Source organism: Siphateles boraxobius, unplaced genomic scaffold (assembly GCF_051911475.1).
Source record: "Siphateles boraxobius isolate OS27281-9 unplaced genomic scaffold, OSU_SipBor_1 6, whole genome shotgun sequence".
Classification (NCBI taxonomy): Eukaryota; Metazoa; Chordata; class Actinopteri; order Cypriniformes; family Leuciscidae; genus Siphateles; species Siphateles boraxobius.
In genome coordinates, this window is record NW_027509186.1 from 17,104,642 (window position 1) to 17,132,053 (window position 27,412).

General features: G+C 38.3%; 1 protein-coding gene across 1 annotated transcript in view; it reads left to right on the forward strand.

Moving 5' to 3' along the window:
- col4a4 (collagen, type IV, alpha 4) overlaps nucleotides 1-27,412 on the forward strand; it is an 81,179-nt gene extending 53,767 nt beyond the window's left edge. Inside the window, exons 17-48 of the mRNA XM_077207896.1 lie at nucleotides 111-164; nucleotides 322-382; nucleotides 2,160-2,264; nucleotides 2,426-2,518; nucleotides 5,583-5,645; nucleotides 6,314-6,403; nucleotides 7,343-7,503; nucleotides 7,607-7,679; nucleotides 7,968-8,074; nucleotides 8,274-8,457; nucleotides 13,928-13,996; nucleotides 14,365-14,472; nucleotides 15,099-15,317; nucleotides 15,516-15,677; nucleotides 15,754-15,921; nucleotides 16,610-16,753; nucleotides 16,853-16,960; nucleotides 17,745-17,926; nucleotides 18,101-18,164; nucleotides 18,770-18,844; nucleotides 18,971-19,078; nucleotides 19,468-19,575; nucleotides 19,681-19,752; nucleotides 19,851-19,979; nucleotides 20,695-20,802; nucleotides 20,974-21,129; nucleotides 21,246-21,353; nucleotides 21,445-21,582; nucleotides 22,688-22,804; nucleotides 23,009-23,197; nucleotides 23,654-23,937; nucleotides 26,479-27,412. Coding sequence (XP_077064011.1) covers nucleotides 111-164; nucleotides 322-382; nucleotides 2,160-2,264; nucleotides 2,426-2,518; nucleotides 5,583-5,645; nucleotides 6,314-6,403; nucleotides 7,343-7,503; nucleotides 7,607-7,679; nucleotides 7,968-8,074; nucleotides 8,274-8,457; nucleotides 13,928-13,996; nucleotides 14,365-14,472; nucleotides 15,099-15,317; nucleotides 15,516-15,677; nucleotides 15,754-15,921; nucleotides 16,610-16,753; nucleotides 16,853-16,960; nucleotides 17,745-17,926; nucleotides 18,101-18,164; nucleotides 18,770-18,844; nucleotides 18,971-19,078; nucleotides 19,468-19,575; nucleotides 19,681-19,752; nucleotides 19,851-19,979; nucleotides 20,695-20,802; nucleotides 20,974-21,129; nucleotides 21,246-21,353; nucleotides 21,445-21,582; nucleotides 22,688-22,804; nucleotides 23,009-23,197; nucleotides 23,654-23,937; nucleotides 26,479-26,736 — 4,065 coding nt within the window. The 3' untranslated portion in view covers nucleotides 26,737-27,412. The remainder of the gene's footprint in view (nucleotides 1-110; nucleotides 165-321; nucleotides 383-2,159; nucleotides 2,265-2,425; nucleotides 2,519-5,582; nucleotides 5,646-6,313; nucleotides 6,404-7,342; nucleotides 7,504-7,606; nucleotides 7,680-7,967; nucleotides 8,075-8,273; nucleotides 8,458-13,927; nucleotides 13,997-14,364; nucleotides 14,473-15,098; nucleotides 15,318-15,515; nucleotides 15,678-15,753; nucleotides 15,922-16,609; nucleotides 16,754-16,852; nucleotides 16,961-17,744; nucleotides 17,927-18,100; nucleotides 18,165-18,769; nucleotides 18,845-18,970; nucleotides 19,079-19,467; nucleotides 19,576-19,680; nucleotides 19,753-19,850; nucleotides 19,980-20,694; nucleotides 20,803-20,973; nucleotides 21,130-21,245; nucleotides 21,354-21,444; nucleotides 21,583-22,687; nucleotides 22,805-23,008; nucleotides 23,198-23,653; nucleotides 23,938-26,478) is intronic.

The following is a 27,412-nucleotide window of genomic DNA, read 5'->3' on the forward strand; positions in this document are numbered from 1 at the left end:
GTGTTAATAATTCTTCATTAATATTAATAATTATTCATTTATATTAACATAATAGCTTTGTTGAATTACACTGTTTGTCTCTTCTGTTGTTATGTTTTTTACATATACAGGGGAAACTCGGGGAAAACGGTCTCCCTGGTCTATTTGGCAATCCAGGACAAAAGGTCAGACACACATTCTGAATAGACTTTTCATCTACATTTTAAATTTTGCTCAGTTGCATTGTATGAACTTTGAAAGATAGAGATTTAGTGAGAGATATTTAAACCTGTGGTGTATTGTCATTTGTTCACTGACGCTGCTGCTGTGAATGTGTGACAGGGCTTCCCAGGTGACCCCGGACCTAAAGGAAAGCCACAGTATAATTATAACTATGTTACAGGTAATAGAGTTAACATTAGTACATAACCATATTGTAAACATGTGAAATCTGTACAATTGGTGTTTCACTTTATGACTTGCTTAAATTTATTAATGCTTCAGTGAAGTTAAAGGTACACTATGTGCATTTTTCTGTTCAAAATTTAAATTTAAAAGAGTCAATGCATTATTAATCCTTCTTCCAAAATGTGTTTTTGTCTGATTCACTATGATAAGCCTATTATAAGAGTTTATATTTTAGACCTGACAGGATGTTTTTTGTGGGAAAATATGTACATACGACACTACGTGCATGTCTCATTATATCTGTAAATAGAGAAAAGTCAGTGGGTGTTTCTCAATCAACAGTCAGTCACTGTTTGCGGATTCCATAGAAATGAATGAGAAGTGCCATAAACTGAATCCTAACTGCCGCCAAATTGTCCCTGACTTCTCCTATAAAACTGAAAAAAAGAAACATAATCTTTGATTCAAAATGATTCAAAATCCCGTCATCTTCCTTGTCATCATCTTTTTTTGATCCTTTTGCACATCATGCAAATACATTTTTTCCTGCACTGCTGGAGTCCTGACTTATTGGTTGCAAGTCTATCTATTGACAACGATGACAGCAACTAAACAGAAAAATCCAAGACCAGAAATTAAACTATAATAATCTTTATAAATCCATGGGAGCCAACCAACCCTGTGACATCACAGGTGGTAGTAATGCAAGATGACGGACGCCCTTGCTACAAAAGCTATAACAAAACATATTGTTTTCATCATATTATTTTAAATATTTACATTTATTGTGTTTGTAATCTAATTTTTGATTAGAGTGGAAATCCATTTACTAGATAATAATAACCTACTGCTTATTTTCCACTTTAAGGGCAAATATGTTGAATATGATTTTCTTAAAGGGATAGTTCACCCAAATATGAAAATTCTTTCATAATTTACTCACCCTTAAGTTGTTCCAAAACCTTTATGAGTTTCTTTCTTCTGTTGAACACAACAGAAGATATTTTGAAGAATGTTGGTAACCAAACAAATGATGGCCTCCATTGACTTCCATTCTTCAGAATATCTTCTTTGCGTTCAACAGAACAAAGAAATTTGAGAAACTTGAGGGTGAGTAAAACATGACAGAATTTGTATTTTTGGGTGAACTATCCAGTGATAAGCTGTTTTCCAACAAAAGCTGTTTATTCAATGTATTAAAGCCTCTCCTCCATTGACAAAAAGGCCTCTGGTCTCCTTCCCTGTGTATCGCAGCATTACACTATTTTTTGCTAACCTTGGAGGTTTGCCTTAAAATGGCTTTGGAAAAGTTGCTCTCTGGTTACTTTGAAGCGTCTATAGCAGGGGTGTCCAAACTCAGTCCTGGAGGGCCACTGTCCTGCAGAGTTTAGCTCTAGCCAGACTCAACACACCTGCCTGGAAGTTTCTAGCCTATAAGACCTTGATTAGCTGGTGGTCCAGGTGTTTTTAACTGGGGTTGGAGCTAAACTCTGCAGGACAGTGGCCCTCCAGGACTGAGTTTGGACACCCCTGGTCTATAGTGTGGGAGTGGCATAGGTTAGTTGTCACAATGAGCGAGAAAGTCTCTAAATGTCAAACCTCTGGGGAACCATCTATTTTAAAGATATGCACAGTAATATTTATATATATATTTATATATATATATATATATATATATATATATATAATAATGTATGATTTGATTTAAAAATGTGTTAAAAATAAATTTTCCTTTTATTTAAAAAATGATGTTATATTAATGTGTGTTGTAGGACCACCTGGAGATCGTGGGCTCCCTGGTGCCGCCGGGCCACCTGGGGATAGAGGGATGATAGGTATACCTGGTCCCCTTGGTGATTCAGGAGCATCTGTAACAGGTGTGAATAATCATAAATATCATCTTTTTATGGCATTTGTATATTGTAAATCATAGTTATGGTCTTAGGCTCAAACCTTCTGCCTGGTTCCTTTTTCATTTCTCGGTTCTCGTTCTAACTCTTTCATTTCTCGTTCTAACTCTGCTCTGCTTTGCTCTTAGGTGCAATGGGTGAATCTGGTCTGCAGGGTCTCAATGGACTCAAAGGAGAAAAGGGTGACCCAGGAAAAACATATAGTTCACTCGTAAGCTACGGTAATATTTCAGATTTGTTTCCCATATTTTGGCTGACCATTATAATACTCGGTAAGAATTTTATTAGAGATTGTAATATTTGAAAGAATATTATGTGTGTGACTGACATGTTAAGGCCAATTCACACCGCACAGACAAGCGTCAACAAATACACCAACAAAGAAGTCTGTCGGAGTTTGTTGGATCAGTGTGAATTTTTTTCAGAAAATTCTAAATCCAACAGCCAACTTGTTTGTTGGCATTTGTCTGTGCAGTCTGAATTGGCCTTTAGGGGCAAACATAAAAAGTTGGACTGTACTGAAGCACATTTTCAATATATATATATATATATTAAAAACTGTCTGTCACCGGGGGGGAAATTATTTATATTGGGAGCAGAAGAAATACCCATACTATGACTCTCCGAATGACAATCCTGGTGAGTGGATGCTACATAAGACATACAATATACTTACACTACTACTAACAAAAGTTTTGCGTTGGTGAGATTTTTAAATGTTTTTTAAAGAAGTCTCTTATTCTCACCTAGGCTACATTTATTTGATCAAAAATACTGCAAAAACATTAATATTGCAGTTTAAAATAAGTGTTCTCTAGTTTTATATTTTCTAAACTGTCATTTATATCTTTGATGTCAAAGCTGGATTTACGGCATCATTACTCCAGTCTTCATATGATCCTTCAGAAATTATACTAATATGATGATGTGCTGCTCAAGAAACTTGAAAACAGTAGATTTTATGTCTAACGTCACATAAATAAACAGGAAAACTGGTCTCAGTGCATCCACTTGTCGGAAAAAGTGTTAATTTCAATATGAACTGACAGCGATATCTATGGACTTTTAAGGTAATCAGCTAGTTCTTTTATATATTTGGTGTTTTATTCATTTAAAAAATCTAAATGTTAGTGAGAAGATGAAAAATAAAATAACTTTTAGATATCCCTCTGTATATGTGATGGGCATCAGTTATGGTCATCTTTGCTCGCTCCTTTGAAGGCATCTTGGCTAAAACAGCTCTATAAAGAAGCACATACAAAAGACCTGATCCGGAAGTGATGTGACCTGTTGTACAGAATACAGAAGTTTGTTGCTCATAACCCGTATTGTGCTGCTTATCATTTTTTCTCAAGGATTCTTTGATGAATAAAAAAGTTCAATAGAACAGCATTTATTTGATAAAGAAATCTTTTGTAACATTATAGATTTCTTTACTTTCACTTTTGATAAATTTAATGTGTCTAATGCATTTAATGCATATTAATTTATTTCAATGAGAAACGTCTCGGTTACGTATGGTAACCCTCGTTCCCCGACGAGGGAACGGAGACATATGTCATAACTGACGAAATGGGGATTTCACTTAAGAGACCAATCTACTTCGAGTTTAAACTAAATGAGCCAATGCACATTGGCATGCGATAATAAAATGCAACCCAGCACAAGGTATACTGTGAGCAACTCAAGGCAATTGATGTGTCAATGCAGTTGAGGCCCCGCCCACAGCAATCCGTGCCGCGTTACTGCAGCTACGAATGACATGTGCCCCAGGGGCCTCTAAAAAGTTTCTGTGTGACCGCTGTCCAGCTCTTGATCGTGCTCAGCAGTTCAACACCGACCGACCAACATCAAGACGCTCCTCTGTGAGTCGCACTGTCTGGTTGACCGAGTCCAACTCCATACAAAGTAAAGAGATCCTCTGCACGGGGGAGAGTTTGCTCTTTTCCCAGTTGACCCGAAGTCCCAACAGGCTGAGGTGACGGAACACCATGTCCCTGTGTACCTTGTTTCAGGGTGGGGCAGAGGGTGCGTGGGAAGGCCTGGTGGCGCCCCCAAACCGCACACTGCTGTCCACTGGCGAAAGAGAGGGACTGGAGTGTAACAGAATTTGATTAAACAAAAGATTCTCCGCCCAGCCCTCCACCAGGGAAGAGCAGCTGACTCTAGGTCGCTCAAGCCTTTAAGAGAAAGGGGAGATGAACAATGTGCCGACGTGGTCATGCTCTCATGAGAGAACATGAACCACCCACGAACGCAGTCTCAACATGCTCAAGCCCAGGCATGTGAAACAGTGATTGTGGCCGTCAAATAAGGACAGGAAAGGACTGCATCCAGAAACACACGGTTTGAATGACATCTTGAAAAAGACACAGTGTCAAACCCTGTATGCTTTTTCAGGAAACTGCTCTCTCTGGTGCTGAAGCACCCAGGGATGACTGCGGCTACACAAACAGGATGATAGTGCAAGCCTAATGTGAGCACTCACATTCTCATTGAAGGTGCAACATTCTGAGCTGTGAAAACAGCTGTGTTGCTCTCTGTGAGATCGCGGCCAGCGCTGCCTGTGCTGTTACACCAACACCAGCTTAAAGAGGCATTGTCCTGAAGAAGCAGACTTACAGTTAAAACACTCTCAGATAAGATTGCAGAGCGGGAACAGCATTCCCCGATGGCTCCAAAGCGAAAGACAAAGGCGCAGCACCTGCTACAACTATCGCATGCCAATGTGCATTGGCTCGTTTTGTTTACACTCAAAGTAGATTGGTCTCTCAAACGAGATCCCCATTTCGTCAGTTATGACATATGTGATAGTGAACTGACGAAGGGAAACCTTAGTGACCCCAAACTTTACTGACCTCAAATACGGTAGTGTATTGTTATCGTACTCTTTCCATTTATGAGAGAGAAAGTGAAAGTGACACGTGATGGCAACCCATGCTTGGAATTTGACCTCTGCATTTAACCCATCCAAGTAAGTGCACACACATTAGGAGCAGAGTAGTGAGCAGTGAACACACACACAGCAAACATGGATACACACACCCGGAGCAGCGGGCAGCCTTGAGTGGCGCCCGGGGAGCGATTGGGGGTTAGGTGCCTTGCTCAAGGACACCTCAGTCATATTCCTGCCGGTACTGGAATCGAACGAGCAACCTTTGGGTCACCAGTCCAACTCTGTTAACATTAGGCCATGACTGCCCCAACACAGAGAAGACAGAGAAGAAAAGAGATCTTTTAATACTTTTGTAATGTGAGTTAGTAACATCATGACTTTTCATCTAGGGGAACCTGGAAAACGAGGCCCTCCTGGACGTAAAGGACCACAAGGAAATCCTGGCATTCCCGGTGAGTGGATGTGGATTTTTTTCCACGCATTCTTCCATTTTCCTTTGTCTGTCTTAACCAGCCCCGATGACATTGTGATTCAGTCACATCTGCACATACCTGCACATACATGTATAAAATGAATGTTAGAGGGAGACTCAAAGCCATTAGTCTTTACAATTAAACTTTTGAAATCATGTAAGCATTTACCTACTTCCCTTAGTGCCTGTCTACTTTTGTGATTGTCTTTTTCCTTGGAATGTCTTTTTTATACTTTGACATATTTTCATTTGATTTGTAATTAACTCAAATAAACATTTTATCATGCTTAATGTAGACACACTAACATATGTCTCATTTTGTAGGTATTACTGATAATGTACATGTCTGTGCATGATCAATGAAGTTATTGTATGTCCTTCTAAAGCATTGTCATAATTTTTTGTTTGCCTGCTCGCATGTTGTTTTTGTGTGCATGTCAATCCTATCATGATGTCAACATTTGTCTCGTCATGTGTTTCGAGTGAACAGTTTGCGGTGAGCACAACATTTTAACTGTAACATGCTACATACATTTATCCAACACATTTATGCAAGTAACATCATACCTAAATACATAAGACAGTACACTATAGTTCAAAATAAGTACAGCTAATACACAGTGATGAGAGTATCTGTCTGTGATGTAGGTTACTACTGCCTTCCTGGAGAACGTGGAGAATCTGGACAGGTTGGAGAGAGAGGGCCTTTCGGATTACCAGGTGTCCAGGGGAGAAAAGGTGAGTTTTAAGACATTGACATATGATCTTAAATTGCTGATAATATAAAAATAAGTGTTTCTTAAGCAGCAAATCAGTCTATTAGAATGATTACTGAAGGATCATGTGACACTAAAGACTGTAGTAATGATGCTGAAAATGCAGGTTTGCATCACAGGAATAAATTACATTTTAAAATATATTAAAATAGAAAATAGTTATTTTAAATTGTAATAATATTTCACAATAATACACTGAAGCTTTAACAAATAAAGCAGCCCTTGTTGAGCATAAGAGACTTCTTTTGAATTTCTTTAAATTACCCAAAACTTATCCCAAAAAATTACTTTGAAAGAAGTGTTAAGTCAGTTAAATCAGAAAGAGCAGTTTCATGTTTGATCAGTATATGTTTTTACCAAAATGTTAAAACAAAATAAAAATTATTCTATTATTCTATTATAAATAGTACATTTTGTCATTTTTATACATTTTTAGTCATTTTTAATGACTTTAATCACATTAAGTGTCCAAAAACTTTTTAGTGACACTATTTTAGTTAATAGTCTATACTATATACTACAATCTATGATTTATCTCATGAATAGGTCTATATGTGCACTTTTTCATATTTTTCAAAAAAATGTTAAACATAGTAAAATGTTTTAAAGTGAGCAGCTTGTTTGTAGCTGAAGCATTATCAAATTAGGCAAAATATGTAATAATTGAACATACAGGATGAGGTATCTGTGTGAATGACTGATATGAATGTGCAGAACCTGCTCATAAGTATAAGAGAATCTTATCTGGTGCTGTCCATGGTGCTGCTTTATTCTGGTTCTTTTTTCCTAGCTGTAAAGTTGTGTGTAGTGTGTATCAGTGCCCATTAGGGGGCGGAAAAGCATATTTTCTAACCAAAGTTTGAGCACCTGTGCTTATTATATTTTTTGTGTTCCCTTTCAGGTCCTGATGGGGGATGTTCATGTGACCCACCTAGTGATCTACCCGGCGATCTTGGTCTCCAAGGCCCTCCGGGTGACCCTGGTGATCCTGGGCGAAAAGGGTTCCGGGGTCCCACTGGTGATATCGGACTCATCGGAGAGAGGGGTGTGGGAGGTGTTACTGTAAGTAAACCTGGTTGAGATTCAAAATAAGTTTGTATTGTGCTTGTATATGTTTGTGTATCTAAGGATATATTTTTTGTTTGTGTCTGTTGTTGTTTCTCAGGGTCCCAGAGGCTTCACAGGTGTCCGAGGGATTAAAGGAGAGAAAGGAGGTGTTATGGTGTCATGCACAAAGGGTGAATGGCATATTTGCAATTTATAAATTATTGTTTGATATGTCTAACAACTAAGGATATTTTAAATAGAATAATAAAGCATGAATTGGTTTGATGTTAAATATTTGATGGTAGAATTGCAGTGCAGTTTCTTGATCCCTGAGCATAATCCCAGACTTTTGAAAGAGGTTTTATATTTCTTCTCTTTTTTCTGATCAAGTTATCCATCAAATCCCTCATCTTAATTTTACATGTGAACAGACGTGCAATTGTCAGAAATTGTAATGGAATTTTTGCATTATGTTAAAGGGGTGAAAGGTGACCCAGGATCTGCTGGACCATATGGAAACCCAGGGTGTAATGGGAAGAATGGGGCTGATGGGAAGATTGGTGCTCCTGGAGATCCTGGATCTCTGGTGCGTCATAAACATTCATAAAAAAGTTGTGCTGTACTATATACATACGACTCCTTAACTAGTTACAATGTGTTATGAGCAATTAATATAATTTCATGTAATTGGACAGTTCATTACTGAACCTTTTCTTCATATGAATTTTGGATGATTTTATGTAAAGACATTAATTTCTTTTTAAAAACCCTTTTTCTCTTCCCAGGGAGATAATCTTGTTGGACTGACAGGTGACATGGGATGTCAAGGAGCTGGTGGTGTGAAAGGCTCCAGAGGTCCAACTGGTCCTCCTGGACCATGTATGATGGGGTCAAATGGGCGACGAGGGCAACAAGGGGACCCTGGACCTCAAGGCCAAACAGGCCCACCTGGTCCTAAAGGGATTCAAGGTAAGAGTCACAGTGCTGAGTAAGGTTTATATTCTATGTGACAAATTGGTATCAAGCCATTATTCCAGCTGTATATAGTAAAAACAAATTTGTTGTTAACTCTATAAATATTGTTAACTTCTTCCATAATTCTAGTTAAAAAAAGCGATGTACACTACTGTTCAAAATTTTGGCATCAATACATTTTTTTTTTTTTATTATTCAGTATGTTTCATTATGTTTCATTAAATTAATCAAGCGTGACACTCATGACTTTTACATTATTACAAAATATTTCTATGGCAAATAAATGCTGTTCTTTTGAACTTTCTATTGCTCATCCTGAAAAAAGTGTCCATTATATTTCCACAAAATATTAAGCAGTACAACTGCCTCGCTGCCTGCTGTGAGCTGTGAGTTTGTTTGCGTCGTGGCTGTCTAAGCCTCGTATTAGCTTCGTATTTCCTTCTGTTTTTCCGTATTTCTCTCTTTATTCTGTTCTGAACCATCATTTAACTCATAATTACAACTCGGACTGTTGGCCATTATACGGCTGGAACCGCAAATACGGTTTGAACATTGATTGTTGGTCGTAGAGCGAGACACTGCTTCACTGCTGCTCGCCCTGCGATCGACTGCTTTTGTCAGCCTCGTTGCCTGCTGTGAGTTTGTTTGTTTTCCCGTCTATTGTGCGTCTACATTACAGCCATACCACTAAAAAGACGGTTTTTACCCAAGACTTGAGTCATAAATTAGTATAAATATTAATAGCATCACTGGTTGCATCATTGCTAACTTACTGTCCATCTGTTAAAATGGCGAACATATCAGGTGTATGTTATTTACCTTTTGGTGCAGATGAGAACAAATCTGAATTGCTCGCGGTGCAGTCTGAATTAGAAGCTGTAGAAAAGCAGATCCGTGACCTTCTAGAGAGACAAGCTGAGCTGAGAGACCGGCGTTTAGCTCTTGAAACATCACGCGCTGATGCACACGGATCAGTGATTAACGTTAGTAACCCGCTGACCCTGACCTCGTCTAATCCGTGCGTTTCTCAGCATTGGTCCCGAGCGTCCAGGTCACGATCAGCCATGGTTTCATTCACTCCGGCTCCAACACATCACCACGAAGCCTGGGTGGTTCCGCGGAAGCCGCGAGCCAGGACAAGAATCTTTTCACCCCTCCCGGTTTTCGAGATCTCCACTCAGAACCTATTCTCTCCTCTTCGTGAAACGGAACGCGATGCTGTGATCATCGGCAATTCCACAGTCCGACACGTCCACGCTACGTTAGGTAAAAGTAAGGTGCAGTCACTGCTTTCCTGGTGCTCGTGTTCTCGATATCACTGCGCGGGTAACTGAGATCTTGAACGGTGACGAGCGCGTCGGAGCTGTTGTGCTGCACGTGGGAGCTAACGACATTAGGCTGCAACACACGGAGGTTCTGAAGAAAGACTTCAGGAGCCTTATCGATACGGTACGCAGCACATCGCCTGAAACATCGATTATTGTGTCTGGACCGTTTCCTACGTACCGACGAGGGCATGAAAAGTTCAGTAGATTATTCGTGCTAAATGAATGGTTATTGTCATGGTGCAATGAGCAGAAACTGATTTTTGTAAATAATTGGAATCTGTTTTGGGAGCGACCAAGGCTCTTCCGCGCTGATGGCTTACACCCAAGTAGAATCGGGGCAGATCTTCTGTCGGATAACATTTCCAAGATGTTAAATACCGTTTGACTAGTAACCAAAAATCCAAATCACAGTCTCTACTGCACCAATTTAATTGATATTAATACTAGTGTAGAACATTGCATAGAAACTGTGTCTATTCCTCGTTTACTAAGATCAAATAATAAATCTACTGCGGGATCTAGAAAAAATCAAATTGTTATTAAAACAAAAAATCTCGCTAGTAGTGAACAAAAACAATTTCTAAAGCTAGGTCTCCTAAACATTAGATCGCTCACACCTAAGGCGGTTATTGTAAATGAAATGGTCACAGATAATAATTTCGATGTTCTGTGCCTTACTGAAACCTGGCTGAAACCAAGTGATAATTTCTTTGTCTAAATGAGTCCACACCGCAAGGATACTGTTATCAGCATGAGCCCCGTCTGATCGGTCGTGGCGGCGGTGTTGCAACAATTTACAGAGATACCCTTAATGTTACTCAGAAAACTCGTCATAGGTTTAATTCGTTTGAAGTGCTTGTGCTAAATGTTACGCTCTTAGATGTAAGAAAAAAAAAACACATTATCTCTAGCATTGGCTACCGTATATAGACCTCCAGGGCCTTACGCCAATTTCCTAAAAGAGTTTGCTGACTTTCTATCAGATCTTTTGGTCAACGTCGATAAAGCATTAATTGTTGGAGATTTTAACATACACGTAGATAATTTAAATGATGCGTTAGGGGTTGCGTTTACAGATTTATTAAACTCCTTCGGGGTCAAGCAAAACGTCACCGGACCAACTCATCGTCTTAATCATACACTCGATTTAATTATATCATATGGAACCGATCCAACCGATATAGATATTGTACCGCAAAGTGATGATGTCACTGACCACTACTTGGTAACTTGCATATTACGCACTGCTATAATATGTCATGCTGCGCCACGTTATCGACCAGGTAGAACAATTCGTCCATCCACCATAGATCATTTCTCAAATAGCTTATCTGATCAGTCCCAGCTGCTGCCTGAACCCAAACAAACAGATGAACTAGACGAACTAACTAGCACTATGAGCTCCAATCTCTCTAGAACCTTGGATATTGTTGCACCCATTAGATTAAAAAAGGTCAGAGAAAAAAGTATAGCACCATGGTACAATAATACTATGTATGTTTTAAAGAGAGAAACCCGTAATTTAGAGCGTAAATGGAAAAAAACTAATTTAGAGGTCTTTAGAATCGCGTGGAAAGACAGTATGTCACGTTATAAAAAGGCCCTTAAAACGGCCAGGGCGGAGCACCTCAGCAAATTAATAGAAAACAACCGAAATAATCCAAGGTTTTTATTTAATACCGTGGCTAGACTAACAAATAAACAGACGTCGTCTGAACAAAATACCTCGTTACAGTTTAGTAGTAATGATTTCATGAACTTCTTCACCGAGAAAATTGAAAGCATCAGAATCAAAATCGTAAACATTCGATCTCTGCTCGCGCCTTAGAATTCAGCCGCAATTATCACCCCGCAAGAACAATTACAAAGCTTTACAACCATAGAACAAAAAGAGTTAAACTTATCACTTCATCTAAAACAACAACATTTTTATTAGATCCTATACCAACTGAACTACTGAAAGAAGTGTTACCTGTAGTGGAAGAGCCTCTTCTCAATATTATTAACTCATCTTTATCTTTAGGTCATTTTCCAAGAACGTTCAAGCTGGCAGTTATAAAACCTCTTATTAAGAAACCACAATTAGATCCAAATAACCTAGCAAATTACAGACCCATTTCGAATCTTCCATTTATGTAAAAAATATTAGAAAAAGTTGTGTCTGCTCAACTCGGCTCTTTCTTGCAAGAAAACGACATCTATGAAAAGTTTCAGTCTGGATTCAGGCCACATCATAGCACTGAAACTGCGCTTGTTAGAATCACAAATGATTTACTTTTAGCTTCGGACCAAGGCTGTATCTCAGTACTAGTTTTACTTGATCTTAGTGCTGAGTTCGATACTATAGATCACACAATACTCTTAGATCGACTACAAAATTACACTGGTGTTCAAGGACAAGCATTAAGCTGGTTCAGGTCATACTTATCTGACCGCTACCATTTCGTCTACTTAAATGGAGAAAAATCGATTATAACTTCGGCAAACTATGGAGTGCCGCAGGGATCAGTGTTAGGCCCTTTATTATTCTCAATATATATGCTGCCACTTGGTAATATTCTAAGGAAACATGGAATTAGTTTCCATTGTTATGCTGATGACACTCAAATATATATTTCATCACGGCCAGATGAATACGCTAAATTATCCAAATTGACAGATTGTGTTAATGATATAAAAGATTGGATGACGCGTAATTTTCTTTTATTAAATCCAGACAAGACAGAGGTGATTCTTATCGGTTCTAAAAACCGTCCACAAAACCCTTCACAGCACGACTTTAACATAGTAGGATGCCCTGTTACTTTATTCGCTACAGTAAAAGACCTGGGTGTTATACTAGACCGCAACCTGTCTTTTGAAAAGCATATTTCATATGTTAAAAAAACAGCCTTTTTCCACCTTAGAAACATTGCTAAGCTACGTAATATGCTATCAGTCTCTGATGCAGAAAAGTTAGTTCATGCATTCATGACCTCGCGACTAGATTACTGTAATGCTTTATTAGCTGGTTGTCCTGCATCTTCAATAAACAAGCTACAGTTAGTCCAAAATGCAGCCGCTAGAGTTCTTACTAGATCAAGAAAATATGATCATATAACACCGATTTTATCATCACTTCATTGGTTACCTATAAAGTTCCGTATTAAATACAAGATATTGCTTTTGACTTATAAAGCTCTAAATGGTTTAGCTCCAGTCTATTTAACGGATCTTCTATCGCCTTACAATCCATCCCGCTCTTTAAGATCACTAGATTCGAGGCTTCTGGTCATTCCTAGGATATCCAGATCCACCAAAGGAGGCAGAGCATTTTCACATTTAGCTCCGAAGCTCTGGAATAGCCTTCCTGATATTGTTCGTAGCTCAGACTCTCTCTCCCAGTTTAAAACTAGACTGAAGACGCATCTATTTAGCCAGGTATTCATATACATTTTTATCTTACAGTTACTGTAAATTCGGCCTCTAGTTCATAAACGCCAGAGGAGAACTGGCCCCCGACTGAGCCTGGGTTCTCCCAAGGTTTTTTTTTTTCTCCATTGGGTCATCTGATGGGGTGTTAGGACACCATTAGGTCACTGGATGGAGTTTTTCGGTTCCTTGCCACTGTTGCCTTTGGCTTGCTCAGTTGGGGATATTCAAATTAATTAACCAATCATACCATTGATTAGCTCTACCAAACTTGGATGTCTTTTTTTTCCAGTAATAAACAAACATTGTTAAGTTGTTTTGATTGATACTGTGAAGCAGCTTTGATACAATCTGTATTGTGAAAAGCACTATATAAATATATTTGACTTGACTTGACTTTGTTAACTGTTTTAGGATTGATAATAATCATAAATGTTTCCTGAGTAGCAAATCATCATATTAAAATGATTTCTCAAGGATCATGTGACACTGAAGACTGGAGTAATGATGTTGAAAATTCAACTTTGCCATCATGGGAATAAATTATATTTATACAGTTATTTTTAATTGTATTTTTGATTAAATAAATACATCCTTGGTTTACCTTAAGACAATTATTTCAGAAGCGTGAAAATTCATACTGACCCCAAATGAACAATAGTTTAAGTAAGGTAGAGTATGGTCATTTGTAAAGCACACGTCTTGATTGTTGATTTTGTTGGTAGGTGATACACTGCCCTCTGTGCCTGGCATTCTTGGAGCCCCTGGTTACAAAGGAATGCCTGGATTTAAAGGTAACATATATTAAAAGATTTTCTGATGAAAGAGTGTGAAAGAAGGATGGTTGGAAAAAAACAAATCATGCAACTGAAGGAATAATAATGTTCGTTAAAAGTGTAGAGTTTCCTCAAAGGTTTCCCATATTTTACATACTTGCTTTTGCTCATTATTTGGTGCCAGTAATTCAGTAACTTAATTCATGAAATACTCAGACTTCGTGACATGATATTGATGTTTTGTTGTAAAATGTTTTGGACTAATTAAGTTATTCTGTTGTGTGACAGTGTTGAATGTCTTCAAATTGCAGTATAAATTTTGCAGCTCAGATGACTGATTAATGATCAAATACGGTTTATGGCCAAAACCTTCATTTTCCTTCCAGGTGAGAAAGGTACACTTGGAAATCCAGGATGCATTGGAAAAACTGGACCAGGTGGTCCCAAAGGAGAGAACGGAGACCCTGCTGATTTTGGGTGTAGCGGACCGAAAGGTAGAGATTATAACAATAATTTCAGAGCTAGTCACATGTTTTAGGTTTAAGTGCATTTTCATTTTTGTTGAACTTTATGCATAATTATGCATTACTTGTTTATTCATTACTTGAATAAACCCTCTTTGATTATATTCAACATAGGGGTTGCACAGACTTGTCGACTTTAATGCTCTGCCATGACACTTTAAGCTTGACGTCGGCTAGTCGCTGATCATGGCAATAGATAATAAGAAAATAACAGGCAACAGGATAAGAAATCTTTGAAGTCCACTTTTACATTCCGTTTCCACAGTTAAAATAACAAATAAATGCATACTCAGAGAGCGCTCGACTAGATATGTTTGATTTTACCATTTGAATGCTCAAAATTGATATATGTCAATATGTCAACCATAGCTGTGCACAAGACAACCCACGTTTGAGTGTCAGCTCGAAGTTCAGGCTTATTTGTTCATTAATGGCGTCATCAGCGACTAGTCGATGACGACTATGTCATCCCCTAATTCAAAATGCGTTTATTAATTATTTTATATCTGCATGGTATATCCACAGTATCAGCTTGACTAGAACGCATCCATTAGAAAAGTATTATAAATCTAATATCTCTGCCATATCATCCGCAGGTCCACATGGATATTTAGGAGATCCTGGTGACACTGGCCCTGATGGCAACAGTATAAGCGGCTCACCTGGCACACCTGGATTCCGTGGACCCCAGGGTCTTAAAGGGTCTTTTGGAGACAGTGTTATTGGGGCTCCAGGACAGATGGGCCCCTTTGGGGTTCAGGGATGTCAGGGCCCTAAAGGTGTACCTGGACCTCCTGGACCAATTGGATTGCAAGGTACTGCATTGACAGTTAAATAATATCTTTCGAACAGCAATATAATTATGATATAAGAAAAAAATAGTATTTATAGGTCACTGTTTTGAAAATGTAAGATGTGATGTTTGCACAGGTTAGTTAGTTGTTAGTCATGAGTTCACAATAGTCAGGTCCATTAACTAAAATAATTAAATAATTAAATAACTTTTTCTGCAGGTACATCGGGTATTCTTGGACTTCCTGGAAGAAAAGGGGAAAAAGGAGAGGATGGTAAACAAGGGGCACCTGGTTTCCCAGGTGGGAGACCAGAAGAATGTGACAAAGGACAAGCTGGTCCACCTGGCAAGACAGGACCACCAGGCTTTAATGGACTGAGAGGTCAGTAGAGACCACTGTATCGACAGAGGCTTGTTAGGATTGTTCTAATAACAATAATGTCACTTTTCTGTGTTAGGCACCCCTGGAGAGAAAGGATCACTTGGGGAGCTGGGACCCTCAGGCATTGGAACTAAAGGAGACCCTGGTAAGCCTGGTTTCCCGGGCATTCAAGGATGCACAGGCCTTCAGGGACCTTCAGGACCCAACGGGGACAGTGGAAATCCTGGATTTACTGGACCAAAGGGTAAAGAGTCTTTCCACAGGTCTTGATGTGCTTTAGGGAGTGTATTCAATGTACCCTGGTATGTGACCTTATGGATGTTACTATCAATGTTCTATAGGTACTACCATACAGTAAGATTTTTACAATGTTTTTGTAATAATTCTTTTATGCTCAGCAAAGTTGCCGTTGATCAAAAATACAGTAATATTATTACAATTTAAAATAACTGTGACTCTATTTTAATATATTTTAAAATGTAATTTATTCCTATGATGGTAAAAGCTGAATTTTCAGCATCATTACTTGAGTCTTCAGTGTCACATTATTCTTCAGAAATCATTCTGATATGCTGATTTGTTGCTAAAAAAAAAACATGTCTTATTACTATTGATGAACTTATTTAAAATTTAAATATTTTGTAACATTATTGTCTTTATTGTCACTTTTGATCAATTTGATGCATCCTTGTCAAATTAAAAGTATAAAAAAATGTTTTAAAGTCTTGCTGAACCCCAAACTTTTGAACGTTAGTGTATTACATTCATGTTGACATTAGCTTCAACACTAAAATGTGTTAGGCCAATTTCTTTGTAATATATCAAATATATAAAATTTCCTTTTAAATGTGTGTGCTGTAGATATTTAGAGTTAAAAAACAAAGAAGGTGTCAGTGGGACACATGATTCTCACCTGTCATATTACATCTCAGGTTTGCCTGGATTTCCTGGTCAAGATGGCTGTGCTGGCAACACAGGGCAGACAGGCCCTTTAGGGGTTCCTGGACCAAAAGGCCTTAGGGGTATGAATGGATGTCCAGGTTATCGAGGGGGAGATGGAACCAAGGGCCAGAAAGGTACTTCAAAAAAGTGTGAAATACCATATTGTCATACTTTAGGTCGGGTCTAATGTGATGATGGCAGTTAAAGGTACCATTTTTTTTGTTTTTTTACAGGATGCATTGGGCCTCCTGGACCTCCAGGAGACATGATTTCAGTGCCAGTCAAAGGCCGAGTAGGACCACCTGGACCTCATGGGGAGAATGGTTTCAGTGGAGAAAGGGGTAAATCTGTAACAGATACTCAGGCCCTGTTTACACCTGGTATTAAGATGCGTTTTGGTCGATCAGATCACCAAACGAGGGATGAGGGAGACACATACCCATTCACCCCTGGTGTTTTTCCATCTCTTTTGTCCACTTTCAAACACTTCTGTCCTGATTTCTTCGAGGGGAGTGTCTAGGGGTGGGTAAATGTATGCTTTTTTTCAGATCTTTGGATCTAATGGACAAAATAAGCTCACGCAATTTACATATGAATGTGACCAGAGGCGACGGGAAAACACACGGAGCAGCAGCTTTAGTTTCTGCTCTGACATTAAAACCCTATAACACGTAATGTAATGTAATTGGACAGTTAGAAATCAGGAATGGTGAGAGAACATTGTGCTTGATACATTTTTGTCTCCAAACTAAACTTGGGTCTTCAGCTGACAAGCTTGACACCCCTCTGACTAGAGCGCTTCCCATAATGTTTATGCATTAAGTCAGTATGCTGAGAGTAAGCAATGTTTTGTGGATGTTCAAACACATTCAACCACATGAGCGTTTGCACTCCGAAAGCAATCCGATCGAATACATTTTCGACTACCTCTGAAAGTGGACAAGCTCAAAATGTTTTAGAGCTGTTTACACCTGTATTTAGTGTTGTTCACTTGTGATCAGATGGACCAAAACACATCTTAATACCAGGTGTAAACAGGGCCTCAGAATCATATGTTGGTTTCTAACTTTGATTGAAAAGTTAGATCTTCAGCAGATCACGTGGTTTCTTCTTCTTAATTCTCAGGCAATAAGGGTGACCCAGGTCCGCCTGGACCACCAGGGTATCCGGGGCATAATGGACCTCCTGGCTTTATATGTGGCCTTCTTGGACCGCCAGGCGTTCCTGGGTCTCCTGGTGAGCCTGGCACACGTGGGCGACCTGGACCGAAGGGAATTATAGGATTCCCAGGGGAAAATGGTGATACAGTGAGTGGATGGTCTTTTTTTTTATATGAATCTTATTTTTTAATTCTTGCCAAATTATTATGTTGGTTTGATTGTCTTTGACCCAAACACAGATAGTGTACATAAACAAGTTGTGTAGATGAACTGTCTGTGACCATATAAGTAGGAATTAGTCATTAACACATTTGTTTGTAGGGTGATCCTGGATTGACTGGTATGGCAGGAACCCCTGGTTTCCCTGGGTTTGATGGTCCTAAAGGTAAAATACAATGCTTGAAACCTTGCATACTCAAACCAACACTACCCTTCAAAAGTTTGGGGTTGGTAAGATTTTTTTTAAATTTTTTCGTTAAGAAGTGTCTTATGCTTATCTAGGCTCCATATATTTGAATAAATTGAATATATATTAAAATATAATTTATTCTTGTGATAAATGCTGGATTGTTACTCCAGCATCATTACTCCAGGCTTCAGTGTCACATGATCTTTCAGAAATCATAATAAATATGCTGATTTGCTGAAAACAGTTGTGCTGCTTAATAGTAGAAACCGGGTAACTTTTTTAGGATTCTTTGATTAGAAAGATATAGAAGAGCATTGATTTAAAATAGATTTCTTTTGTTACAAATTATAAGTGTTTACTGTCAGTTTTGACCCAGTAAATGCATTGTTGGTTTATAAAAGTATTAATTTTTCTTACGAAATGATAAAATCGTACTGACCCCAAACCTTAGACAGTAATGTATGTATTCAAAGCTACAACCCTTACAAACACTACACAATCATTATATTTTAAATCTGCACATTTTAAGTCTCATGTGAAATGAGATCTATTGCGAAACCTCCTTGTACTGTGTTGAATAGGTGACAAAGGTGAGTCTATTGGTGAGCCAGGACGAACAGGTGAGAGAGGGCCCTATGGAGAAAAAGGCGTGTCAGGTATGGTTTTCTTAACGTTTACTTCATATAATTAACCCTTCTTGTAATATATATTTCTATAATACAGAATTGCATTGAAAAAAAATGAGTTCTGAGCTATAGAAACATCTCTTTTCTCCCCAATAGCTCCCCCCGGTGACAAAGGAGACTGTGGTGACCCTGGACCACAAGGGCTTTATGGAAACTGGGGCCCACCTGGACCACCTGGGAAACCTGGCCATTATGGACCTCCTGGTAAAATACCCACTGTTAAACTAATCAATCTGGCTCTAAAATAGTGGATACATGTGCACTTGTGACTAGGGATGTCACGATGAGGAAATGTCCTCACCGATAAATAAACTTGTGACAACAAAGGTATTACTGATAACACAGGGGTTTAGGGGAGACAGTGACCAAATCCTCTGCCACTTTTAATTAACTCCTGCTCACTGTGCTGTGACTCTGGAGCAGTGCAGATGCTTTCAGTTTAAATATTGTAGAGTTCGTTGTCCAACTTGCCCAACACCGTGTGACACCGTTAACTATGACTACCGCAGCAAGCCTACATCATCTCAATTCCATAGGCATACACCATATTAAGTTTTGCTGTGTTCTCAAATAGTGTCCTATCTGCTTTACAGGTGTGGTTGGGCCCCCAGGTCCTTGTGGAAGACATGGTCAAGAGGGTACTCCAGGGCCTCCAGGTCCGCCAGGCCCTAATGGAAACATGGGATGCCATGGCCTTAGAGGTTTGAATACTTATTTTAAAAATAGAACAATCATGTATACATTTTAAACTTGAAAACGTGCATTTTAAACGTGACTTTTTTTGATAATTAATTGATCAATCGCAGGATCTCCAGGGCTCCCAGGGCTCCATGGGCTAGATGGCCTGAAGGGTGTCAAGGGTGAGATTGGATCTCGAGGTGAGATACATGTGCAATCGTTTGTGCTGGCAGATGTTTGTTTTGTTATTGCCTGCTTGCCATCCCTCTCACTCCCTCTCTCTTTCGTTGTGCTTTAGGGCTGGGTTTAAAAGGTGATAGAGGCAATCGAGGGCTGACTGGAGACAAGGGGGACCCAGGAGACCCAGGGTTGTATGGGATAACAAAAAATGGTGTTCAAGGTCCAAAAGGACAGCCGGGAATCCAAGGTACATGACTCATAATCCTATTCAACCTATTAACCGTGACAGGTTTCCTCAAAAATATTAAGCAGCAAATTCAACACTGATAATAATAATAAAAAAATCTTGAGCAGCAAATCAGCATATTAGGATGATTTCTGAAGGATCAAGTGACTGAAGAGTGGAGTAATGATGCTTAAACTTTTTAATTTTGCTTTGCATTACAGGAATAAATTACATTTAAAAATACATGTTATTTTTTATTAAATAAATGGGTAACACTTTACAATGAGGTTCAATTTGTTGAAGGGGTCATGCCATCTTTTGACACAAAAGAGGTCTTTCTACCATTAAAACATCCTGCGAGTTTCATAGCTTAAAACATCCTCCTCAATATAAACCTAGCCTTTATTTAATCAAGCTCCAAAAATGACTTGTTTGGATATTACGGGATTTGTGACATCACAAGGGCAAATATATATGCATATGAATGCCTCCTTAGCAAGGCATCGACGAATAGTTATACACAGGGCCTAAAATTAACTTTATGCCACAACTGCCAATGGCCGGTGACTTGAGAAAATGTACCGGCCATAAGTATGTTTTACCAGATATTTTTGTAATTATGACACCAATAATTTTAGATACCAGTGAGAATTCACAATTTTCAGGTGCAGAAATTACTTTAATCATAGAAAGTACTTTAATCTTCACTGTTGTCTCTTTCTCCTTTTTTGAATAGGTGATCCTGGTCCAATGGGTCCTCCTGGATTTCGTGGTGAAGAATGTAAAACTCTTAAAACTGGACCTTGTGGAGGACAGGGTTTCCCTGGGCTAGATGGACCTCCAGGTGTGTGTGGTTATTTGGAGAAGAGTTTTCATTAAAAAATTGTATGATCTCAATCCTTGCGTGGCACAATTGATACATACAAATAAGATTTGAGAGCTAAGGTGGATGGCAGTATGTGTTTGTGTATAAGATTATGTATTATGTGCATGGTCTGTGTTTTTGCTGTTTCAGGGCCCATAGGAGAGATGGGAGAGCCAGGCAATGTCTTCGCAGTGTGTGGTGATTCTGGTGTCCCAGGTGTTCCTGGATCACCAGGATATAAAGGAGTAAAAGGATGCGTTGGGCCCAACGGCCTGCCAGGGTGTCAGGGCCCAGAAGGTCCAAAAGGTAAAATAATCAGCCTTAACTGTCTAAAAGGTGCCACTATACATTCACTTTTTATGAAACTATATGATTTACAGCAGTATTGTGATTTAGGTTGTTCTATTATTATTTTTGCACAGGTGAAAAAGGGGAATGTGGGCTTATGGGCCTTCCGGGACCCGGTGGCCCCATGGGTTATTGTGGACCCCCAGGACCCTGTGGCGCAAAAGGAGAGAAAGGGGACACAGGTCTGTGGAGCCTTCAGATCATCAAGTTGGCCATCTTATAAATCAATAAAGTTATAATGTATACCCCAATCTCTCTCCCTTTGTATTGTAGGTCTAAAAGGAGACCCTGGCGATGTCAGACATCCTAATCCTTCTCATCCTTCTCAGGGCCTTCCTGGTGCTTGTGGTCCATGTGGCCCATGTGGTGAAGATGGAGAAGACGGACCTAATGGCAGTGAGGGACCAAAAGGTACAACTCAATTCAACAGCAAGGCGTATATTTGTAAATGGACTTTATATAGCGCTTTCACAGACCGAATGTCCACCAAAGCGCTTTACATATTTGCCTCACATTCACCCATTCAAACACACATTCATACACCGACGGCGGTGTCAGCCATGCAATGCGCCACCCAGCTCGTCGGGAGCAGTTGGGGTTAGGTGTCTTGCTCATGGACACCTCGACACTTGGTCAGGTGGAACCGGGGATTGAACCACCAATCTTTCGGTTTGTAGACAACCTACATGAACCACTGAGCCACTACCGCCCCAGTGTAACCAGGATTCATATGATCATGAAGTATCTCCTATTCTTGGCAGTGTTGTTATTGTTAATTAAACTAAGTTAATTAATTAAATCAGCTACAGTCTGTAACTTATGACGCTCTAGCGGTTTATAAACAGAACTGTCTTGCAGAAGAACATTGTAGCCAGAGCTACTTCTCTTTGTTTATGTCTATGACGAGTCACGCAGGTACTGTGCTACTCCGACCCGAACAGTCTAAACACTTATTATAGGTGTAACGTAGTGATTCAGGATAAGACAAAAACACGGATTCATGATGTACTCGCTCATTATATAAATGGTGTATATTTTGAACACCAAAAAAGTTAAGGACTGCAGCTATAAGTTAAAATAAAATATAAAAAAACGTAAAATGATTTACATTTTTTAATTCAAATGTTTCCTTGGCTACTAACTGAAATAAATAAGCTTAAGTTAAAGTACTAAAATGACTAATACTGAAATAAATGAAAAACAAATTAAAGCTATATTTAAAACTAAAAAACTTCAAAAGCACATTACGAAAATAAAGCTGAAAATATAAAAATAAAGTCCAATTCAACATATGAATAAATACTATAATAGTATATAAATAATACTAACACTACACTAATTCTTGAATGCCAAGACTATATTGCTAAATTATATTTGCAAAAAAGCACCATAGATTCTTTATTAAAGTAGTCCATACAACTATATTTTCTTGCTTTTATAAACAATCAACATCCTGATTGTCCCTCAAAATCACAGGTGGTCCCCTAGTAGAGTTGACAGTGTAGTTTCTGCTCAGGTGTGAAGGGAACAAAGGGAGCTGATGGGTTCCCTGGACCTCCTGGGCCAGTAGGACCAGACGGACCTTCTGGAAACCCTGGATATGAAGGCGTAAAAGGACCCACAGGCTCTCAGGGTATGTAATTGTCTATCGTTAACAACTTAGAGTGTTTACTGACTCAACTAGGCCTGACACTGTTGTATCTTCTTTCCTCCTTCTATCCGATCATTCATTAACTGCATTTACATTCATTCATTAAGCAGATGTTTTTTATCCAGAGCGACTCACATCGAGCCATTCATCAACCCAACCATTTGTCCATCACTCTTTCTATCTCAGGAGCCCCGGGACCAGATGGTGATCAAGGTCCTCCTGGAATCAATGAGACGTTTTCCTCAGGCTTCCTTTTGGTTATGCACAGCCAGTCTGAGATTGTGCCAACTTGTCCCCAGGGCCTAACCATGTTATGGACTGGATACAGCCTGCTATATATGCAGGGTCAGAAGAGAGGACACATACAAGACCTGGGTATGTGGCTAATACACATGGTCACACTCAAAAGTGCCTGCGACTAGGTTCAGGAACAGAGAATTTTAGTTATTTTAGTATCATTGAGATACTATTATAGTTTTTTATAATATTTTGAATTAGTTTTTATTTTTGTGTTTTGTGTTTTCTTTTTAATTTTAGGACATTTGAGTAATTTTGTTGTGTTCTTGTCATTTATTTGTTATTGTTTTAAATTACTTTATAGTTGTATTTAGTTATTTTAGTTCAGTACATCAAAAAAATATTGCTTTGGCAACTAGCTAAAATAAAATAAGTTTAACTTTTTTTTTATTTTTTATTTGAGGTCAAACTTTTATTTTTAATTGAATCAAAAAATATTTTTACTGTTTTATTTAACTATAAAAACCCTGATATCAACAAATCATATTGACGTGACATATTCAGACATATATTTTGTGTGTGTGTTTTCACCAGGCCAGGCAGGTTCTTGTGTACCGATGTTCAGCACCATCCCGTTCTCTTGCTGTGATATGCACTCCTGTAATTACTCCAGCCGTAACGAAAAATCCTATTGGCTGTCTACAACCGCCCCGATGTCTATGACGCCTATTAAAGGAATGGAAATTCAGCCTCACATCAGCCGGTGTGTGGTGTGTGATGCTTCATCGCCAGCCATTGCAATACACAGTCAAGACTTTTCTACACCACTGTGCCCACCAAACTGGAGAAGCCTCTGGATCGGATATTCATTCATTATGGTAAGAGAAGAGAAGTACAGCTCTGTTCCAAACCCTAGTAAGCTGCCAATAAGAACTTTTTTTCCCACTGCGAAGGCTGCTGCCTATGGGGTCTTTCACATGTCTAAAAACGCAACCTGTTGATCATATTACGTATAATTTATCATATTATGAGGCTCGGGGTATTTTTATAACATTACGTGATGTTTACATTGGAAATGCTTAGAAGGTGTAGCATTCAGTCTATTATAAAACACTACAAATAATGCATGTCTGTCGATTATATAGTCAAAATCCACTTTAGATCGCAATCGTCAGTTATTACAAGTACTCGATGATGGGTTTCGAGCATAAACAGTAGTAATCTTATAAATTGTGACATGTAATTTGATGCTAATTGTAGCTAATGCACCTGTTACCTAGGTGTGATTATATTTAAGATGAATTTTGTCAAAAGAATTCTTGGTAGGTCTCATATAGTTATATATACTCCTATAGTTTGTGTTTCTGGTGTAGTGGCAAACTTTATTTATCTTAATTTACTGTTGTTTTTGTGCAGTGGACGAGGTTAAAGCCAAAAGGAAAAAAACTACAAGATACATACACGAGGAAAAATGCATTCTCCGTCGGCTATTGTGCACGTGTGAATTAGTCGTAGGCGATCGATCGTTTTGCGTTCGGTGTGAAAGCACTGTTCTATGCCGCTTCGCTTTATCGCATCGCGCACAGTGTAAAGGGGTTTTAAAGGTCCCGTTCTTCATGTTTTTTTGAAGCTTTGATTGTGTTTACAGTGTGCAATATAACATGTGTTCATGTTTCGCGTGTAAAAAAACCAAGTATTTTTCACACAATTTACTTATCTGTATACCGCTGTTTTCACTGTACAAAAAACAGGCCGATGACTTCCTTGTTCTATGAAGTCCCTCCTTCAGAAATACGTAACGAGTTCTGATTGTGCAAGCGGTTCCTGTGCTGTGATTCGACAGCAGCTTATCGCACGTTGCCCGTTGAACTTTGTGTAATTAGTTACAAAAACGGTTAAACGTTTTTGTAACCAACTTAAATAATAAAATACAATTACCGGCTGTGGTCCATAAACAACGCCTTCTCCAGACAAAGAGGGAACTGCTTCATCTTTCAAGAACAATCATTGTGTGAATCCGGCATTAAACTGTTTGAGATTGAGGAAGCTGTCCTTGGCAAAATGTGCTGTACATAGTATTAAATGAGGATTATATTTTACGGGAACCGAGTTAAACATAAGTTGTAACCATTGATCTCTAAGCACAGCGTCCCTGGGAAGGCCCAACAAAGGTGAATTGACTCCGGCATGAAAATAACAGCGACATGGCGACAAACACACTCTACAAACGATACTCCTCCTCTTCTCCGTGGGAGCTCAACAAGACCACGCCCCCTTTTTCAAAAAACTGTAATTACGTCATTAAAAAAGGAAGTAGAGGGATGTAGTCCAAAACGGACGTTCGCTGTAGGCTTTGAAAGGGGACTTCTGTTAAATAAAATATCTAGCTAGGCATTGAACTTTTAGCTTTATAATTTTACAGGTATTATTTATGCTCTAACAGCAACATTACACACTAACTAAAGTTTGAAAAATGGATCGCGAAGAACGGGACCTTTAAAGCTATGCCAGAATGCACTGCATCCATCTCAGACAATGTTTTCATCCAAGATGAATAATGAATAAATGTAAATCTTTTCAATTAAGAATATATTTTTATTCAGTACTGAAAAATGTAAATCATTTAGTTTAACATTAACCATTACACTGAACCATTAACATGAACCAGTATCTTTACAATGTCATTTTTCTTGTGTCGTTGTTAGCATCATGCTAACATCATACTCAAAAGTTTGTGGTCAGTAGGATTTTTTTTTTTTTAAGAAATTAATCATTTTATTCAGCAAAATTGTTTTAAATTGTTCAAAGGTGATATTAAAGACATTTAAAATGTTACAAAAGATTTATATTTAAAATAAATGCTTTTCTCTTGAACTTTCTATTCATTAAAGAATCCTGAAAGAAATGTATCAGTTTCCACAAAAAATGTAAAGCAGCACTACTGTTTTCAACTTTGATAATAATACAAATGTTACTTGGGCAGCAAATCATCATATGCTTTCTGAAGGATCATGTGACTAGTAGTAATGATGCTGGAAATTCAACTTTGGTCACAGGAATAAATTTCATTTTAAAATATATTCAAATAAAAATCAGATATTTAAAATTATAATTTATTCCTTTGACCAAAGTTGAATTTACATTTTGCTTCTAGTTTTTATTACATTTAAAAATTCAACTTTGGTCACAGGAATAAATTACATTTTAAAATATATTTAAATAAAAATCAGATGTTTAAAATTGTAATTATATTTCACAATATTACTTTATTTTTAATCAAATAAATGCAGCCTTTGTGTTCATACAAGACTTTTAGAAACAAAAGAAAAAGCTTACCAACCTCAAACTTTTGAGTAGTAGTGTGTATCTCTTTACATTTTAAACCAATCACATGATACAACTTAATTTCGGTGTTCCAGTATACAGGATCAGAGAAAGAGGGAGGTGAACAGTCTCTGACGTCAACAGGAAGCTGCTTGCAGAACTTCCGCAGTCAGCCGTTCGTGGAGTGCCAAGGTCCGGTTGGCACATGCCAGTATTTCGCCACCAGCTACAGTTTCTGGCTGACAAAAGTGGACGCGCAGGACTTTAACACCAACCCTCAAAGTTCTGTGCAGGAGAACCATGACAGCGTCAGCAAATGCAACGTCTGCATGATGAATGATCCCAACAATTGACACAAGTCATGCATGATTTCGAGAAAAAAAGAACAAAAAACTGCACTGAGAATGCACATCAATAGGTCACTGGATTGGAAGTGATTGAGATGCTTTTGGTCACTTGTTTTTTTTTTAAGGATAAAATGGACATAATTTGTGACCATTTTTTTTGATGAACTAGAGGCTGTGAACTTTACTTCACTGGATTTGTTCCAACATAGCTCTGTCTAACATGATTTATTTTACATCTTTACCCAGTACACATTTTAATTCTAGTTTTTATTACATTTAAAAATTTTAGTATAAACCAAGACCATTTGCACAAATTCCTATACACCAATATTCATGTTCTCCCTGGTTCCTTGTATCAGCAACTATTACGTTTGTGTGCACATTATCAGCGCAGTATTTTAATGCTAGTTTAGGTTTATGGTGCTTCTAGGTCTTTAACCTAAAAGATGAATACTAAACCTCGATAAGGAAACTCGTGATCCAGTGAAATTAAATAGGAACGTCTGCTAGCAGCTATTGCCATTGCTAGCTAAATTGATATTGCGGTCAGTATAAAGGCACCTTTTTGTCATGTAGGGACCGTGTACTTTTTGATAATTTAATTTCCTGTTTGGAATGGAATAACGAGAAATGAAAACCATCTCGTTTATTCGTTTTTTAGTTTAGTTTAAAAAACAAAAAA